Genomic DNA, 20,477 nt, shown 5'->3' on the forward strand with positions numbered 1-20,477 from the left:
CTGTACGCGATATTCCAAGTGCAGCCGCATCAGAGTTTTGTACAACTGCAACATGATCTTGTGGTTCTGAAACTCAGTCCCTCTACCAATAAAAGCAAACACACTGTATACCACCTTAACAACCCTATCAACCTGGGTGGCAACTTTCAGGGATATATGTACGTGGACACAGAGATCTTTCTACTCATCTACACTACCAAGAATCTTATCATGAGCCTAGTACTCTGTATTCCTGTTGCTCCTTCTGAATTGAATTATCTCAATTCGAGGAAGAAAACTGAAACATGGGTGTGAAGTGGCAATAGGAGATGAGTGAGTGAGAATGTTGGCTGTTCAGAGGGGGGATATGAGGTGGTGTCTGCACAGGAAGGGGGGAATGAAGTTGCAAAGTGCATTGTTTTAAGGCAAACCATTTTGGGTAAAACCAAATGTGAAGCTTACCAGCTGAAACTGTTCTGCCGCTCATTTTTCTTGTCCCCAAGAGGCTCCAGGTTTTGGATGCTCTTTGTGCATAGTCTCCAGTTTGAAGGAAACAGTCCCCTGACTTAATTGGACCATGTGCATCTCTGTCATCTTGCTTAGAGATGTTAGTTTTTTTTCTGCCCGTCTTTGGGAGAGGTCCCCTCATGGCAGCCCATTAGATTGCACAGACAATAAGGAGAGAAATCCAGGCGTCAACCTTCTCAGTTCTCTGTGCCATTCTAGTAGCTGCCTGCAACTGAGAAAATCCCAGTTCTGTGCTTTTCTAAAACGTGCCCTTCCTTTGGAAACTTTTCTTTGAGAGAATTAATGTGTCACTCTTTTCTCCCTTCAAACTGGAGGGAGAATGGTATTTGTTTAATTTTGCTCCCTGGTGAGGAGTAACAATTGGTTATGCTGGGCAGAGAGTCTTGATGCAAACCTGAAAAAGTTTCTGCCTTTCCAGGAGAGATTATGGTGATAAGATTCCAGTTGGAGTTAAAAGTTTCAGGATGATATATTTTTGCTAACTTTGTTTCTCTCTCCACAGATTCTACTTGACTCACTGCTTATTTCCAGCATTTTTAATTCAGATTTCCACCATTTCATAGAATCCCTACAGTGTGGAAACAGACCCTTTGACCCAACAAGTCCACACTGACCCTCCAAAGAGTAACCCACCCAGACCCATTCTCCTACCCTATTATCTTATATTTACCCCTGATTCATGTATCTAACCTACACATCCCTGAACACTGGGCAATTTTGCACGCCAATTCACCTGACCAGCACATCTTTGGATTGTGGGAGGAAGCCGGAGCATCCGGAAGAAACCCATGCAAACACGGAGAATGTGCAAACTCCACACACACAGTCACCCCGAGGCTGGAATCGAACTCAGATCCCTGGTGCCGAGGCTGCAGTGCTAACCACTGAGCCACTGTGCCACCTTGTTCTTTTGTTTTTACAACACAAAAATGGATCTAAATGGTTTTCAGATTCGTGGTAATGTAAATTGCTTAATAATCATCACAGGGCTAAAGACTAAATCGAGCTAATGGTAATCTAGCCTTCAGTAAAGCAGGTTAATTTTGGTCAGTTACTACTTTGTTCAAATTATAATGCACCTCAAAAAGGAATGCTGATTACCTAGATTTCAACTGCACTGATAGAACATATAAACATGAACTAAGTTCAATAATGTAACTATTATTTAATTCTCAGGTTCAACTCGAACAAGAAAACAAAAATATGGCGAGATTCATTTCTTGTGGAAAGAGGGTATGTTATTAATGTTGTCTTAAAGCATAATGTGAAGTTTTTTTCAAATTGCCATCTTAATCATTGTGATAGCCAATATTAAAGGAGCAGCGTTTTTCTTTTCATTTTGTTAGTAAGCTGCTCCACAAGAGGGATGAGAATAAGAACGCCCAAGAGGAAAATTTTCTGCCGAAGCATGAAAGAGTGAAAGATCTTTGCCAGAAGGCAGAATACCAGACACCTTGTGAGCAGTTTGGCCAGGTAGATTTATTCAGTCACCTGACGTTGACGAACTGTATGGCAAAGGCAGTAAAACAGATCATATGGTGCAAGCACTTCACAGAACTTCCAGGAATTGCGATTATTTCTGTAGTACTTATGTAATAATTCATAAATGACTGTGATTATGTGCAATTTGATTGAAAAGCCCATACTATGCAACTGGTGCACTTCAGTTTAAAAGATCTGGATGTGTGGGAGTGAACAAAAACACAATCGTGGGACAGAACATTGCACAGTGAGGAAAAGACAGAATTATCAGTATTCTAAGTAGGTATAATAATCCCAAGTTTTCAGATAAACACTTGTATGAAAGAGAGCATTCTTTAGATTTTATTTCTGATATGACATTTTATTCTGTCAATTTACATCCACCATTTTATAATATGTAAACTTGATTTTCAGTCCATTAGGGATTATGAAGCATTGCTGCCAGAAAGTCTGAAGATTAAATAGTACTTAGCCACGTTGTACTGTCGAATAGTAGCAGTTTAATGTGGTGTGGGTTCTCACCCACTGGATCCTGCATTAAATCTCCCATGGCTCATCTTGTTTAGAATCATTACCAGCTGCCAGAGTACTTCATTTGTCTGGGTTGGTTTTGAACTCAATAGAACATTATTTCTAAACAAAAAGAAGTCAGTTAAAGGTGCCAGAGTCTACAAAGAATCGTGAGACACACCATCGCCTGCCCAGTCCTTGCTGGATGTCACAGCCCATGGTTGAGTGTCAATTTGTCCTTCAAGAAAGAGGCAGTATATCAGTAAATGTGATGTAATGAATTGGGTGATATCACTTCCATGGTTTAAGAGTTGGAAGTATGTAAACTAAGAGTTGTGGCTTGTGGTTGTGCTAAGTGTATGCAAGTGAGGTGAAGCTTTGAAAGTGAGGTATGAGTCATACCTAATAGAGACTGCTGGTAACCAAATGGCAGGGTTGAGTATATTCAACAGGCTACTGCAGCAGCTGGTATGATATGATATCTCAAAATACATTTACTAAACTTTTTAGATTAATTCACATGATGTCACTGAACCTTTTACCTGACTCTATCCAGGTCTGAAGGGCTGGTCTGCTCTCATTTTCTGTATTGGCTGTTGTTTCTCAATACTTATTGGGTGGCCTCCTGGATCCCGATGGATTGCAGCACTGCTCCTCCACCTTCTGTGGTCTCTCCTTTATAGTAGTTAAATTGCTCTTGCCCAAAAGCAGAGCTCACTCCAGAAATTGATGTTGGGTCGTGGGGAGCTGCAGAACATCAAATCCAGACCCATGTCTATGACATTTGTAGTGTCAGAACTCATTTGTGTTGAAAAATTCTTCCTCAATTATTATTTGATCTGCTATGTGCCTATGTCCCTTCTAACACTTATCTCCAAGATCTGTGCTTGGAGATAACCTGGACTCTTGGTGGTAATGAGTGCAGTGACCCTGACCAGCTGACCCTTATATTGCCATTTTCCATTTTTGATTCATTCATATTCGAGAAAATATATGGTTGGACAAGAACATTGATCACAACTTGCTTGGTTTTGTACTGTACTCTTAGTTCTGTAATTAAGATTGTTAGCCATGTTAATTATTGTTCTTTCACTTGGAAAATGAAGACAATTCACTTCCAATACACTTACTTTAATTCTACCTTAATTTAATTCAATTTTAATTTCTAACTTTGTTCCTATTCTTTAATAACTCTAAGTGTCAGATCATATTAAGTTTTGGATATATGTTTGCTCGCTGAGCTGAAAGGTTCCTTTCCAGATGTTTCATTACCTTACTAGTAATCTCTTCAATGGACCTCATGCGATGCAATGCTAAAAATTTCTGCTTGGTATACATTTAGTAAATGTATGCTAAGGGGTCTGAATAGTCTGGCAGTCATTTCCGAGATGTCTTTGATGTAGGGGAGAGTGGCTAGGGTTTCTGGACGTGTTTTGTCTGCTTGTTTGGGTTTGTTGCTGAGAAATCGGCGGACTGTGTTCATTGGGTACCCATTCTTTTTGTATTCATGGTAGAGGTGATTTTCATCTGCTTTGCATAGTTTGAAGACTCTGGTTTGAAGACTCCTTGGCATCATAGCCCACAAACCCACCAACACACTAAAACAGAACCTAATGAATTTGTAAGACCCTATACAGACAATGAGCAAAACTAATGTCATTTATAAAATACCGTGCAAGGACTGTAACAAACACTACATTGGACAAACTGGCAAAAAACTAGCCACCAGGATACATGAACACCAACTAGCCACAAAAAGACATGACCTTCTCTCACTAGTATCCTCACATATGGATGAGGAAGGACACCACTTCGACTGGGACAATACATCCATCCTAGGACAAGCCAAACAAAGACATGCATGAGAATTCCTAGAAGCATGGCATTCCAACTGTAACTCTATCAACAAACACATGGAGTTAGACCCCATCTACCACCCCCTGAGAAAAGGACACGAAGTGATTTCACCACAGGAAATAACATCACCACCGGAAATGACCTCGCCAACCCAAAGAAACCCAAACATTTAAATAGAAAGCAGGAATTTTCAGCATTGCTTCGCATGAGGTCCATTGAAGATGTTACCTAGTAAGGTAACGAAACGTCTGGAAATGAACTTTTCAGCTCAGCGAGCAAACCTACATCCAAAACCACAACCTGAGCTACACACCACCTCAAAACTCACTAAAATCATATAAAGTTTAATTACTTTCTAGTCTTTCAGAAATGTTGCAATTTACATTTCCTGTACCTTGTCCACATCATTCATAATTATTAGGTCAAGATAAACACCAATTCTTGCGGCTTCCTTTACAAATTCATAAGGCAGCTGTGCATTACATTTATCAGCACCTGATTCTAAACCGTTTGAATTTTGCTAATCAATGGTAGATTTTATGCATTAAGAATGAAAATATCCTCAAATACCTGCTCCAAACTACCTTTCTGTATTTCTTCATTGAGCAGCTGTTCAGCTTTTTTGTAACTCTATTTTGTACCCCTTGAGTTAGCTTGAATATTTTTTCCCATTAAAGATTTCTATCAGCCTTACTTACGTATGTCACCTCTTTAATTCCATAGGTTCCATTATTTTTTCTTCCTATTTAGTGTTTTAATTAATGCATTTTTTTTTGTATGGTACATATCCCCTGTCTTCCCAAATGGCCATTATCAAAGTGTATGTTCAAAGGTTAAATGTATGAACATACAGATCTGCACTCCCATTGAGTAGATACCACTGACAATAATCAAGCCTGGAGGAACATTCTCTTGTTCTTCCCCCAATCATGTTTAGCCTGTGAATAATATTCTGACAGCATGCTACTCAATATTGTCCTATTTATACAAAAACACAAATGCACACATACAAATATACAGGTATGTGTGAAATATTATTAATTTTTCATTATATGTACCTGAAGGAATTACACTGTTAATGGGCCTGAGTCTAAAATAAGAAACCCACAACTTCCAAGTAAGGACTCGAAGCAAGTATAGGATTTATTGTGTAAATTCCATTTGAAATGATTTCAATATGCCTTCTAGGTTGGAAGCAGCATGTTAAGGGTGATCCCCTTCATGAAGAAAGACCAGTCTTGGTCTTCTCATAATGTGCAACATTAAATTTATACCAGTAATTGTCTCACAGATGGTCAAACCAATTCCTTTGGCAGAGCTTTTAGCATAAATTTAAACAAACTGTCATAACTTTGCTACATTAAAGATCACAATTCCAGAAGAGGTCAATATTACCTTTTTAAATGTAATTAACTGTTAACATTGTGGCTGCAAAGAATAATTTATCGCCATAAAGTGGATTATTATGCAATGTGTGCTGCATACTGGGTGGTGTGTTAATGTTGATGCTGCAGGCCTTCTCATTTGCATGAATTCAATTTTATGTTAGTTGAAAGTTGGAAAACCACTTTTAGTTTGGTTGTGTATGTTCAGTATGCTTTGTGCTCGGCTCATACACTGTGTATATGAAGTTATAATAATGGTCATAAATCCTTGGTTTTGATATAAAGTCAGGAATTACTATTTTTATTTGCAGATGCAGACAGTTGGGTTGTTTTATCCTAGGAATAGGCAAGTGGCATTTGCCTCTTCAGTTCTAAAGCATCATACCAGACTTGAAACATCAATCTCATTTTCTCTGCAGATGCTGCCAGACCTGCTGATTTTCTCCAGCACTGTTTCTTTCAGATTTGCAGCATTTCCCCAGTGTTTTGCTTTTATTCAAGTATATCTTTTCTTAGTTTTCAGCTCTCAAATATATATTTATGATTAGCTGTTTGATTTGATTTATTCCAGTCACGTGTACCCAAATGCAGTGAAAAGTTTTGTCATGCGCAGTGTACAGGCAGATCATAGCAAACAAGGACATACAGATCACAGGGTGCTTAGAGCAAGACATGCATGTTACACTGCACAGGAAGTGTGCAAAGCAACATCACCATTAGCAAGATCAACACTATTTGAGGTTAGAGAGTCCACTCATCAGTCTAATATCGACAGGGAAGAAATTGTTCTTGAGCCTTTTGGTGTGTGTGCTCAAGCTTCTGTATTCTCTGCCTGATGGAAAAGGTTATAGGAGAGCATTACAGATGTGGGATGGATCTGTGATGTTGGCAGCCTTGCCATGGCCATGAGAAGTGTAAATGGAATTGATGGATGGGAGGTTTGCTTCTGTGTGATGGATGGGAAGTTCACTTCGATGATGGTCTGGGCTGTGCTCACAACCTTGTGTAATTTCTAATGGCCCTGGGCAATGCAGTTGTCATGCCAGGCTGTTATGTACCTGGATAAAATGCTTTCTATGATGTCTGTGTGGAAATTGGTGAGGGTCCTTATTGACCTACTGAATTTGCTAAGCTGCCTGAGGAAGAAGACGTGTTGTTGTGCTGCCTTGACCATCGCACCTAGGTGGGAAGTCCAGGACAGATTATTGGTTATTGTCACTCCTAGGAACTTGATGCTCTCAATCTTCACTCCATGATATAGATGGCCGTGTCGTCCTCCTTTCTTTCTGAAGTTAATGATCACTTCTTTTGCTGATCTTGAAAGAGAGGTTGTTATTATTGCACCACGACATCAAGTCCTCCATCTCCCCTCTGTATTCTGACTTCTCATTGTTTGATATCCAACCTACCATGGTGGCATCGTCAGCAAACTTGTATGTGGTGTCTGTTTGGAATTTGGGCTAAGTGCAGTCATGAGTGTACAGGGTCTACAGTAGGGAACTTGAGAATGCATCCTTGGGGGGAGCTCCAGTATTGAGAGTTTTCATGGAGGAGGTGCAGTTGTCTATCTTCACTGCAGTCCTTGGGTCAGGAAGCTGAGGATCCAGTTGCAGTCGACAGAGTCAAGACCTAGATCTTGGAGTTTTAAGATTTGTCTGTAGGGGATTGTGGTGTTGAAGGCAGAGCTATAGTTGTTGATTAGGAGTCTGATGTAGGTGAACTTGTTGTCCTTGATGTGAAACTTAATATTTCAGGGATGAGTATAGGTCTAGGGAAATGGCATCCGCTGTGGCCCTGTTAAGTTGGTGGGAAATTGCAGAGAACTGAGGTAGGATGGGAAGCTGGTGTTGATGTGGGCCATGACCAGCCTCTCAAAGCACTTCATGATTATGGTGGTCAGAGAAACTGGACGGTAGTCATTAAGTCACTTTGCATGTGTTTCCTTTGGTATTGGGATGATGGTACTCTGCTTCAAACAGGTGGGGACTTCAGCTTGTAGGAGGGAGAGTAAATCATGACTATTTATTGAACTATATGAAATATGAATCAATTATTGGGGAATATAAACCTGCAAATACACAATGTTTAAGTAATGGCTGTTCCTAGCAGAAATTTTGTTTTTTGAACAGATTCTACTGATTACATTATCTCTTCAAACAAATTATCATAGTTTATCACCATGCAAAAATTACTCAGTAATTGCTGACACTGATTTGAAATGTACCATTCTGGAAAATTTGTGTCCACTGAATGGAAATTGGCCAATTACAATGCACCTGCAGTAGTCATCCTTCAGCCCTTGTCGAGCAGTTCATGATCATTTAATTGGTTAAATGCTGTGCAGTGCCCAAATTTGGAGAGAAATGTGTCAACATGTTCAAACAATCAGATCACATTGACTAATGAAATCCAGGATGTACCACTTCTATTTATAATGGAATAGCACAATTAAAGTTCTGGCATCCTTAATGATTTGCGAAATGACGAGTTTAGAAAAAAGCTGAACAGTTTGCTCAATAAAGAAATACATAAAGGTAGTTGACAGCAAATATTTGAGGGTATTTTAGTGGGAGATTCAAGAGATCTGCCCCAGGGATGCTTAAAAATAAAGAAGTTTGATTCTTCTTGTCACTGAAAGAGGCCGTCAGAAAGTAGAAACAACAGATTAAAAAGAAACCACTAATACAAAATAGAAAGATAAAGTTGTTATTGTTGTGAAGTAGTAGTTTAAGACAAATGTAAACACAAGGGAAATAATAACTTCTATATTGCATTGTACTGAACCATTGAAATGTTGAGAGATTAGAGTGGTATAGATACTAGGATAAGCTCACTGTTTTCTTTTCTATCAGGTATTGGTCTGGTCTAGTTGTTCATTGTCAGCAGTATAATTGCTGGGGCCCTGAGATCCATCCTATGTTCAACCAATCCAGAACTACAAGTTTCATATCATACTCCAGCTTAAAACTGTGCATTTTTTTTTCCAGTGTTCTGAGTTGTTTTCAAAGCCATGTGGCCATACAATGCAATATCTCTGGAATCTCCTGTTGCCCATCGAGTCCCCCATACATCATTGTCCACTGTCTCCTCACCATGGCACATGACTCACAGAACTTAAGTGCTTTCCCCCAATCTCGCTTTGTTTCCCCCCCCGCCCCCCCATCTCACTTTCCCTTTGCAACAGTTATTCTGACAACTTGACTCTGCTAACATTGTCAATTATTATTTTCAATCCTATTTTCTGTTTTGTACCCTGTTAATAGAAACTACTAAAGCAATATAAATTATTGCTGCAGCTGGTAGTGATGGACTTAACCAAAAATAGATCCCTCCTTGGGGGAAGGGAATTGACATCACAGAGACAGAGCTGATGTTCTGAGGTCTATTTTTCACACATTCTGTGAACTGCACAACATGTGCCATCAGTATGTGCAAATTGATTGTATACAGGTTTACTATTCAAACGGATAGTGCAGCACCAGATGAATGCACGTGTTGCACAGCTGGGATGTGGTGTATGAGGCTTCTAAATTTCACCAGTAACAACTAAACTAGTTAAAATAACAATTTCCTCCACAGATTATTAAAACAACGCAACAGTTCAAAATTTCTTTTATTCCCCATTTATTCTTCATTGCTCTTGTTGGAATAGTCTAGTATCTCAAATCTCCACACACAGTTCTAATTTCCCATTCCTGGATTCCTCCTAATGAATTAATGTTGCGCACAGGAACAGCTGTCTGGTACCAGGAGACATGCTACTTAGCATTTATGTCAGTGACAGTTTGTGGCAGTGTGATCAAACGCATTATTTCTGAAAGCATGAAATGCACAGGGACGACACCAAACAAACCTCTGGGCACTGATGTGTGCACATCAGGATTAAGCACAGATATATGTATCTCCAGTAGCTCATCAGTTCACTATGCAATAATCCATCAGTGCTGTTCCAGCACCTGGGAAGCATTTAATCGTAAACCACGAGCAAAGCCAGCAATACACAGAGCACAAGGGAAAAATGCAGAGGTGAAATGTCTTCAATAAAAATTTTGCAAGTACTGAAAAATTTCAGGTGCAGTTTTTTTTCCTTTGCCTAGAATGAGAGTGTCATATGTCAAAAAAAACAATAATATCTTTTAATGTTCACTAGAAATTCATGATATTGGCAATCTTCACTGTCACAGTCAGACACAAAGATAGCTTCAAGGATATTGTTTCAGAAGTCCAGTCATTTTCAGAATCTGTCCTACAGATCAGAACTCCTAACCCCAACCTAATACTGAAAACAGCATTTTACCATCAAACATGTAAAACACATCATCAATTCAGTCCTTGTTGCAAAAGTCTGTTAATTCCAACTTTGCTAAAGGACAGTAGCGTAATTCTCAACTCATGCAGATAAGTAACAATGAAGGGGGCAATTTGACCCATCTAGTTTGGATAATCCAAGATGGAGGATGGGAAAAATTTCTGGCTGTAACAGCTACTCCTTTTATTTTTAGATATTTTAGGTTTGGAGGTGATTTCCTCTATTTCCAGGAGCAGCAATTACTGTTTTATATGCTGTTGCATGTTTTGGAACTTTGAAGAAAAAAATAGTCAAAACAACAGCAGTCTTAAAAGGGAGAGGAATAGACAAAGGAAGCACATTATGAGGTCAGTGCAGGAGAGAGAGAAAGAAACTGACAGAGCTGTGAACCTGCACAGTTACTGCCTTTGCCATTTGAATTCATGTATCGCTGGACATCGGAGTACATCTGGGAAAATGAACAAAAAGTGAAATTCACAACTAATTTTGGAGGAACCTGTTTGGGAGAGGTCACAGCACAGAGACAGATAAGTGGATATTTTAAGGGTGGCCTTACATTAAGTCTGCAGTAGTAAGTAGAGTGGGTTCTTTCTTGATTATATGTTTTATTGAGATATCTCTCTTGATTAAACTTAAAATGTAAGCCATAAGTATTAATTTAACCTGGACCAGTGTTTTGTAGAAGAATAAGACGATGCTATTTTCTGGGTCTGTAGATTGTGAAGGAACAAAAATGGCCCTTAGTAGAATGATATGATGATCTTGTTGGATGTGGGAGTTTAAGGAGAGTTTATGGGTTACTGGGGATTATATCTGCAATAAATGCTGTTGATTGTGAACCCTATCAGATGGAATGGATCGGTTAGAGTGGCCAGCAGCGAAAAATCAGAATGGTGTGTTGCTTCCCTGGTGCCAGGATCAAGGATGTCTCAGAAGGTGCAGAATGTTCTCAAGAGGGAGAGGGGCCAGCAGAAGATCATTGTACACATTGAAACCAATGACATGGGAAGGGAAAATATTGAGATTCTGAAGGGTGATTACCGAGAGTTAGACAGGAATTTAAAAAGGATGTCTTAGAGAGTAGTAATATCTGGATTACTCCTGGTGCTGCAAGCTAGTGAAGGTAGGAATTGGAGAATAGGCAGATTAATGCATGGCTGAGGAGATAGTGTGTGGGAGAAGGATTCATGTTTTTGGATCATTGGAATCTCTTTTGGGGTAGAACTGGCCTGTACAAGAAGGATCTAAATTGGAAGAGGACTAATATACTGGCAGGGAGATTTGCTAGAGCTGTTTGGGAGGATTTAAACAAGTAAGGTGTGCGGGTGGGACCCAATGAGATCGTGAGGAAAGAGATCAGTCTGAGACTGGTACAGTTGAGAACAGAAGTGAGTCAAGCAGGCAGGGACAAAGCAGAGAACAAGGTAGGACTGATAAATTAAACTGCATTTATTTCAATGTAAGGGGCCTAACAGGGAAGGCAGATGAACTCCGAGCATGATTAGGAACATGGGACCGGGATATCATAGCAGTTACAGAAACATGGCTCAGGAATGGACAGGACTGGGAGCTTAATGTTCCAGGATACAAATGCTACAGGAAGGGCAGAATGGGAGACAAGAGAGGAGGGGGAGTGGCATTTTTGATAAGGGATAGCATTGCAGTACTTAGGGAGGATATTCCCATGAGATACATCCAGGAAAGTTATTTGGGTGGAACTGAGAAATAAGAAAGGGATGATCATCTTATTGGGATTTTACTATAGACCCCCTAATAGTCCGAGGGAAATTGAGAAACAACTTTGTAATGAGATCTCAGTTATCTGTAAGAATAATAGGGTAGTTATGGTAGGGGATTTTAACTTTACAAACATAGACTGGGATTGCCATAGTGTTAAGGGTTTGGATGGAGAGGAATTTGTTAAGTGTGTACAAGACAATTTTCTGATTCCGTATGTGGATGTACCTACGAGAGAAGGTGCAAAACTTGACCTACTCTTGGGAAATAACTCAGCAGGTGACTGAGGTGTCAGTGGAGGGGAGCACTTTGGGGCAGTGACCATAAATCTATTTGTTTGAAAATAGTGATGGAAAAGGATAGACCAGATCTAAAAGTTGAAGTTCTAAATTGGAGAAAGGCCAATTTTAACTGTATCAGGCCAGAACTTTCAAAAGCTGAATGGGGGCAGATGATCGCAGGTAAAGGGACGGCTGGAAAATGGGAAGCCTTCAGGAATAGAAAACGAGAATCCAGAGAAAGTACATTCCTGTTAAGGTGAAAGGAATGGCTGTTAGGTATAGGGAATGTTGAATAACTAAAGAAATTGAGGGTTTGGTTAAGAAAAAGAAGGAAGCATATGTCAGGTATAGACAGGATACATCAAGAGTATAAAGGCAGTAGGAGTATACTTAAGCGGGAAATTAGGAGGGCAAAAAGGGGACATGAGATAGCTTTGGCAAATAGGTTAAGGAGAATCCAAAGGGTTTTTATAAATATATTAAGGCAAAAGGGTAACTAGAGAGAGAATAGGGTCCCACAAAGATCAACAAGGCGGCCTTTGTGTGGAGCCGAAGAAAATGGAGCAGATACTAAACAAGTACTTTGCATCAGTATTTACTGTGGAAAAGGACGTGGAAGATATAGAAGATATCGGAGAGGCTGAACAGGTTGGGGCTGTTTTCCCTGCAGTGTTGGAGGCTGAGGGGTGAGCTTATAGACGTTTATAAAATTATGAGGGGCATGGATAGGGTAAATAGACAAAGTCTTTTCCCTGGGGTCGGGGAGTCCAGAATTCGAGGGCATAGGTTTAGTGTGAGAGGGGAAAGATATGAAAGAGATCTAAGGGGCAACCTTTTTCCTGCAGAGGGTGGTATGTGTATGGAATGAGCTGCCAGAGGAAGTGGTGGAGGCTAGTACAATTGCAACATTTAAAAGGCATTTAAATGGGTATATGAATAGGAAGGATTTGGAGAGATATGGGCCGAGTGCTGGTAGTTGAGACTAGATTGGGTTGGGATATCTGGTCGGCGTGGACGGGTTGGACAGAAGGGTCTGTTTCCATGCTGTACATCTCTATGAATCTAGTACATCTTCCCATAGATGTCCGTGTTCCGCTATTATTGCACCTGTACAGTTGGTTCTTGAATAATTGCAAAGAAGCACTTCAATTTCCTTACCCTGAGTTATAATATCACTGTGTGCAACTTAGCAAACTCAACTATGTTATTTGGTATCATCTGCGAACCTGTAACCAACTTTGATTATTCTTTTAATTTTGTGTGTTGAATTTGTAAAATTGGAAATGATAGGGATCCCAAAATTACTATCTGGTTCGCTTTACTCAATGTATTTTCCGATCTGCCAGCATCTCCAAATCCAGCGCCAGATCCTTTCTTGCATGCAGCAACTTCATTATGCACCGTAAAGTCTTATTTATATACCTATAGTATTCAGCTTGTGTGTAACCTTCCATGCGAAGTTTTCTGGAAATCTAAAGGAAAGAGAGAATTTGCATTTATACAACATTGTGTGGCATATAAATGCAGAAGTCCAAAGCAATGTTTGCAATTTGAATTTTAGATTTGAGAAAAGTGTAAGGAAAAGGCAAAATTTAAAAAAAAGTCTCTGCTTATTCTTCAAACTAACACTATTTATTGTATTTGAATTCCAAATACTATCAGACACAGTACTGAAAATAAACAATGCTGGAGATCACAGTGGGTAAGGCAGCGTCCGTGGAGAGAAAGCAAGTGAATGTTTTGAGTCTAGATGACTCTTCATCAGAGCTGAAGTGAAGCGTGGAGGGGGCAGCATGGGGGAGGAGGAGTAGGGGTTAGAGTGCTAGGGGAGAAAGGGTATGGATAGTTCAGATTAAGTGATTGGAATGTGAGGACAGCAGAACAATGGTGTGTCTGACTGCCAGACTGGAAAGAACAGACAGTCCCACCAAACTAGGAGGAGGGGAGAGAGGACCTCGTGACAGAAAACAAGAATAACTAAAAGAAAGGGAAGGAATAAGAGTTGGTTTGCAATTTGAAGGTGTTGAGCTCGCTATTGAGCCCAGAGAGTTGTAAAGAACCTCGACTGAAGATGACCATTGGAGGCTGAGGGGTGACCTTATGGAGTTTTATAAGGTCATGATGGCCATGGAAAGGGTAAATTAGACAAGGTCTTTTCACTGGGGTGAGGGAGTCCAGAATAAGAGGGCACAGGTTTAGGGTGAGAGGGGAAAAAATTTAAAAGGGACCTAAGGAGCAACATTTTCATGCAGAGGCTGATGAGTGTATGAAATGAGCTGCCAGAGAAAGGGAATGGAAGCCGGTACAGTTATAACATTTAAAAGGCATATATGAATAGAAAGGATTGGGTGAATGAATAGAAAGGGTTTAGAGAGAAAGTGCTGGCAAATGGGGCTAGATTATTTTAGGATATCTGGTCAGCATGGACGAGTTGGACAGAAGGGTCTGTTTCCATACTGTACATCTGTATGACTCTGAGATGTTGCTTCTCCGGTTTGTGCTGTGATTTACTGGAGCATTGCAGCATGCTGAGGAGAGACAGGTGGCATGTGGGCAGTGAGCTCTGTCAAAATGACCGTCTACAGGAAAATCAGGGTCATGCGTGCGCATAGACTGGTGGTGTTCTACAAAGCGGTACTATCAGATATGGTAATCTGGGATCTAGATTATGGTTACATTAGATAATTTATTTTTGAGTGTTTACCTTCATGTCCTCTTGCGTATTGGTATTTCTACCCAGTGATGTCACCTTCATGACGTCACAGTAAGCATACTCTCGAGTTCTATTACCATGTCACAATAATGACCTTGACCAATGACATACTTTTGAAGTTTAAGTCATTGTTTAATCTAAAAAAACCTGTGTGTTAGTCTGTTTACAGCAATTCAATTTACCATAGTCTTGCCAAACCGTAGGCCTGCTCTCTCATTAGAGAGAGATGACTGGTGATTTAACCTGAGAGCCGCCATATCTCAGGTGAGGGGAAGAGGTTGAGAAGGACAGCCTTTCCTGGTAACCTCAGCTGGTGTCGGGATTGAACCCACACTGTTGGCATCAGACTGTTTCACAAACCAACCAACTATCCAACTGAGTTAACCTGACCCCCAGGCTCCACAAGCAGGAATGTGACATTGATAAAGTATCCTGTTTTTGTGATGTCCATTGAGAAGTAAATACACTCATTGTGTCATAGAGATGTAAAACACAGAAACAGACCCTTCGGTCCAACTTGTCCGTACCAACCATATATTTTAACCTAATCTAGTCCCATTTGCCAGCACTTAGCCAAATCCCTCTAAACCCTTCCTATTTGTAAACCCTTCCAGCTGCCTTTTAAATGCTGTAATTGTACTATCCTCCACCACCTCTGGCAGCTCATTCCATACATGCACCACCCTCTGTGTGAAAACGTTGCCCCTTAGGTCTTTTTTATCCTTTGCCCTCTCAACCTAAACCTATGCCCGCTAGTTCTGGACTTTCCCACCCCAGGGAAAAGACCTTGTCTATTTGTTATCCATGCTCCTCATGATTTTATAAAGTTAAAAATCACACAACACCAGGTTATAGTCCAACAGGTTTAATTGGAAGCACACTAGCTTTCGGAGCGACGCTTCTTCATCAGGTGATTGTCACCTGATGAAGGAGCGTCGCTCCGAAAGCTAGTGTGCTCCCAATTAAACCTGTTGGACTATAACCTGGTGTTGTGATTTTTAACTTTGTACACCCCAGTCCAACACCGGCATCTCTGAATCATGATTTTATAAACCTCTATAAGGTCACCCCTCAGCCTCCGAAGGTCTAGGGAAAGCAACCCCAGCCAGTTCAGCCTCTCCCTATAGCTCAAATCCTCCAATCCTGGCAACATCCTTGTAAATCTTTTCTGAACCATTTCAAGTTTCACAACATCCTTCCAATAAGGAGGAGACCAGAATTGCATGTAACATTCTGAAAGTGGCCTAACCATTGTCCTGTATAGACTCAACATATCTCTCAACTCCTATACTCAATGCTCTGACCAATAAAGGAAAGCATACCAAACATCATCTTCACTATCCTATCTACCTATGACTCCACTTTCAACGCGCTATGAACCTGCACTCCAAGGCCTCTTTGTTCAGCAACACTCCTGAAGACCTTACCATTAAGTGTATAAGTCCTGCTCTGATTTGCCTTTCCAAAATGCAGCACCTCGCATTTATCGAAATTAAACTCCATTTGCCATTCCTCAGCCCATTGGCCCATCTGATCAAGATCCCATTGTACTCCTGAGGTAACCTTCTTTGCTGTTAACTACACCTCCAATTTTAATGTCATCTGCAAACTTACTAATTATACTACCAATGTTCACATCCAAATCATTTATATAAATGATGAAAAGCAATGGACCTAGCACCCATCTTTGTGCACTCCACTGGTCACAGGCCTCCAGTCTGAAAATCAATCCTCCACCTACCTTTCAGCCAGTGCTGTATCCAAATGGCTAGTTCTCCCTGTATTCCATGAGATCTAACCTTGTTAACCAGTCTCCCATGAGGAATCTTGTTGAATGCATTACTGATGTCCACATAGATTACGTATACTGCTCTACCCTCATCAATCCTCTTTGTTACTACTTAAAAAAACACTCAATCAAGTTTGTGAGACATGATTTCCTATGCACAAAGCCATGCTGACTATCCCTAATCAGTCCTTGCCTGTCCAAATACATGTACATCCTGTCTCTCAGGATTCCCTCTAACAACTTGCCCACTACCGATGGCAGGTTCACCAGTCTATAGTTCTCTGGCTTGTCCTTTGTACCTTTCTTAAATAGTGGCACCACATCAGTCTTCCGGCACCTCACCTGTGACTGTCGATGATATAAATATCTCAGCAAGGGGCCCAGCAACCACTTCTCTCGCTTCCCACAGAATTCTAGTGTACACCTGATCAGGTCCTGGGGATTTATCCACTTTTATGCATTTCAAGACATCCAGCACTTCCTCCTCTGCAATATGGATGTTTTTCAAGATGTCACCATCTATTTCCCCACATTCTACATCTTCCATGTCCTTCTCCACAGTAAACACTGATGCAAAATACTCGTTTAGTATCTTCCCGATCTTCTGTGGTTCCACACGCAGGCTGCTTTGCTGATCTTTGAAGGGCCCTATTCTCTCCTTAGTTACCCTTTTGTCCTTAATGTATTTTGAACAGGACACCAGAATTTCTCCTGTTTGAATAGTGCCCTGGGATGTTTACCTGAGAGGGTGGATATGACCATAGTTTGGCGTCTGGGTTTATCTCGTACCAACTTGGAAAACTGATTCAAGCTGACCAACAGCTTTTAAAATTAAAGAAAAACTGGCACAACACCAGAAAGTTGATACTTTGAAAAATGACTATATTTCAGAAACATTTTAACTGTAAAACACTACGATATCCTGACATCATGTGCACTATAAACCCAAGCTTGTTCATTCTTGCATCTCAAGAGTCTTGTTGAGAACAAACAGCCGCATGAATTTTGTATTTGAGGTTATCACTCTCTCACAATCTATTTCCTTGACATCAATTTCCTATTGTTTTTGATCTATTTGCTTTACTGGTTCTTCTTAAAAATGACTCTCTTCTTGGAATGTATGTCCTTACCACTCGCTCAGTAACAGGCACCTGTCCTCCATTAATGCCAATTACTGGTGTCACTGTTACATTTAGCACCAGGGTGTTCACTGCTCCCTCAAATTCTTACCTATCATTTGCAAAAACTGTGGACCTTGATGTTAGTGCAAGGGATGGGGTTGACTAGATGGAGGAATATGTTTCAATTCAATAGCAGCTGACCATGGAACGGAATGAGACGACAGATGAACCAGTTAGTGGCTACGCTGATTTTAGATAGCAAATATTGATATGTCAGGTAATCTCCAAAATACTGTCAATTAATTTGAAAAGCTAGCAATCACTGTATATGCAGGGGTAATACGGTGATTAATTCTTGGTCCTTATTTACTGCTTATGGAAATCTCAGGTTAACTCTCTCACTTTAGAACCATTTTCCAGTGAACACAGCAGAATATCAATTCTTAACTTGAGATGAAATCTGCTTACACTGTTGAGTCTTGTTAAACCCTTGCATTATTTGTAAATACTGGATTAGAAATTTAGCTCATTAGTATCCATATTTTGCATGCTGTAAGTGCCCTTAGAGCTCCAAAATGGCACTGTAGTGCATGTACACTCTTGTGAATGATATGATGTCAGGCACAGCTGCAGGGACAATCACATGTAGTGGGCATCCATCAGAAATATGCAAAACAGATACATTGCATCATCAATCAGAATACTGTAATGATTTGACTCTAATAAAGCCGTATTGCAGTTCAATATTCCACAATATCCCCCCTCTATCTGGTACAGCTGAGCTACATTTAGCAGCAATAACAAACCCTACCCCACCGGCATTAATTAAATAGTTTGCCAGCAATTTACTGATTAACTACTCAATAATTTCTTCTGATTGTTGCTACAATTCTACAAATGTTTGATCCTTTCTGGAATTAGATGTGAAAATTTACATTGTGGGAGGTGCAGACAGAAGCTTGCTGAGCCTAAGACTCCTGTACAAAACGGCTGATCCCAGTTATGGCTGTACTAGTAGGGATTCTCCTTGAAGCATGGCATGACATAAATAATGAACAGAGGTCACATAGAGTAGGGTAAACTGCTGGAAGAAGGAGTGACTCTCAACAGTGGGAATTGTCTACCAAGCTTTTTGAAATAGTTATTCTACCTGAATATAAGCGAAGTGATGTGTGGGATTTCATCCTTCAGTAAGAATATTCTCCCTGGAACCTGTTACCTGCTGTGGTCACAAATACAATTTCACTGCAGTATAAGGCTGGTAATAGCATTGTGAAGTAATTGTGGCTTTTAATGAACTTATATATACTGAACTCCTTCCAGCTTGGTGGTGGAAGTGTTTGCAACATCTTGTAATTTTCCATCACTTGTTGTGCAAGGGAGGTCACTAACCTGTCTAATCAAAGGGGGATAACCATAGTTCATTCACACTTGCGAAACCAGGTAAGCAGCAAAAGTGTATGGCTTTATTAGTATTCCAATCTCCCAAAGCACAGGTGATATTGACCACAGTACGTCATTGTGTAACTACCATATGTCAAGTGTGCTCTCAACTGGAACAGAAAGGGATCTCACTTCATCAGATGTGTGACCAAAGCCAACACTGGTGATACCTTTATTCTATAGCAGGCTTCTGTGCCTGCTGCATTTGAGCTGTCAGGATAAACCAAAAGGGTGACCTTGAAGCACTGTCCACTGATGACATGACTGATGTGTCCAGCATGAAATTCTCTCATGCCCAGCATGCATACATTGAAAGCCTTGTTGCCACTAGATGTAATAGAGCAGCAATTGGCATGCTGAAACACAGCTGCTCCCAGCACAGCTCAAGTGAATCCCAGTAGTAGGGCTTTTATTTCATTGTGGTCTACAGCACACGTTTTTGATCATGAAGAAGCAGTCTTTCCTGCTAGCTACGTGGGGAGGGGTAACTGTGAATTAGTAGCATAAGGCACAGCTTGAAGATGAGGATGAACCTGAAGTCCCCATTCACAATCCTTTTTAAAAAAAAAAAATTGGCCATGAGATATGGGCATTGTTAGAAAAATTGGCAATTGTTTGTCCCTAGTTACCTTGAGCTGATATCTGCTAACTTTTTGAGTTGTTGCAGTCCTTGTCCTGTGGCTTCTAGAAGCAAGCTGACCATCACAACCCAAGCAATTAGAAACCACCCAAAAAACTGGCCAGTGATGCCCATGTCCCATGCCAGCATTGTAGTATCTCCTGATACCAATGCTCAATAAATTTCAGCGACACAGACTCTTTATTTTCAGACTTGCACTTGTGCAATATAAAGCTAATTACAAAAAAAAGACCTTGCTTAAAAGTTGTTTTCATCAAGTAATGTTCTTTATCATTATTTTTGCTTTTCATTGGGTTTTAACACTCCTTACTGAAAAGAAATTCTGAGATTTTGGTGCTACTGTGCCTTGGGGTGTCAGCAGATGCAGCTATTGAATAAAGAAATGTGGTTTAGAGTCACTGCAATGCTGAGTGTCTGAATGAGAGGTGAGACCAATGAATATTGGTTAAGAGTTGTAAATGGAGATTGTTGTTTGCTGAATGTTGGGAGCGTGGTGATCTAAGCAATGACTGACCCAACCCATTGGGATATGGAATTTGAAGATGCATTCACTAACCTTAGCCACTCTTGAAATCTTTGAGCATCTGCTGTCATTGCATCTAGATCGTCATGGCTTGACTCTTTTGACATTGATCTCTGCAACTGTCTGATCTCCCTGCCTTTAGTTCTTGTGACTCGAGGGCTGCCTTTCCCATCTGATACA

The 20,477-nt window shown here is 40.4% G+C and overlaps 1 protein-coding gene across 11 annotated transcripts in view; it reads left to right on the plus strand.

Moving 5' to 3' along the window:
* Nucleotides 1-20,477, plus strand: part of LOC122560108 (extracellular sulfatase Sulf-2-like) — a 305,717-nt gene that overhangs the window by 249,129 nt on the left and 36,111 nt on the right. For all 11 annotated transcript variants that reach the window (XM_043710352.2, XM_043710348.2, XM_087994899.1 and 8 more), the window contains 2 exons: nt 1,684-1,740; nt 1,854-1,980. In XM_043710352.2, coding sequence (XP_043566287.1) covers nt 1,684-1,740; nt 1,854-1,980 — 184 coding nt within the window. The remainder of the gene's footprint in view (nt 1-1,683; nt 1,741-1,853; nt 1,981-20,477) is intronic.

The sequence above is a fragment of the Chiloscyllium plagiosum genome, unplaced genomic scaffold, assembly GCF_037043375.1.
Source record: "Chiloscyllium plagiosum isolate Xiang-an unplaced genomic scaffold, Cpla_swu_hap1 HiC_scaffold_15, whole genome shotgun sequence".
NCBI lineage: Eukaryota > Metazoa > Chordata > Chondrichthyes > Orectolobiformes > Hemiscylliidae > Chiloscyllium > Chiloscyllium plagiosum.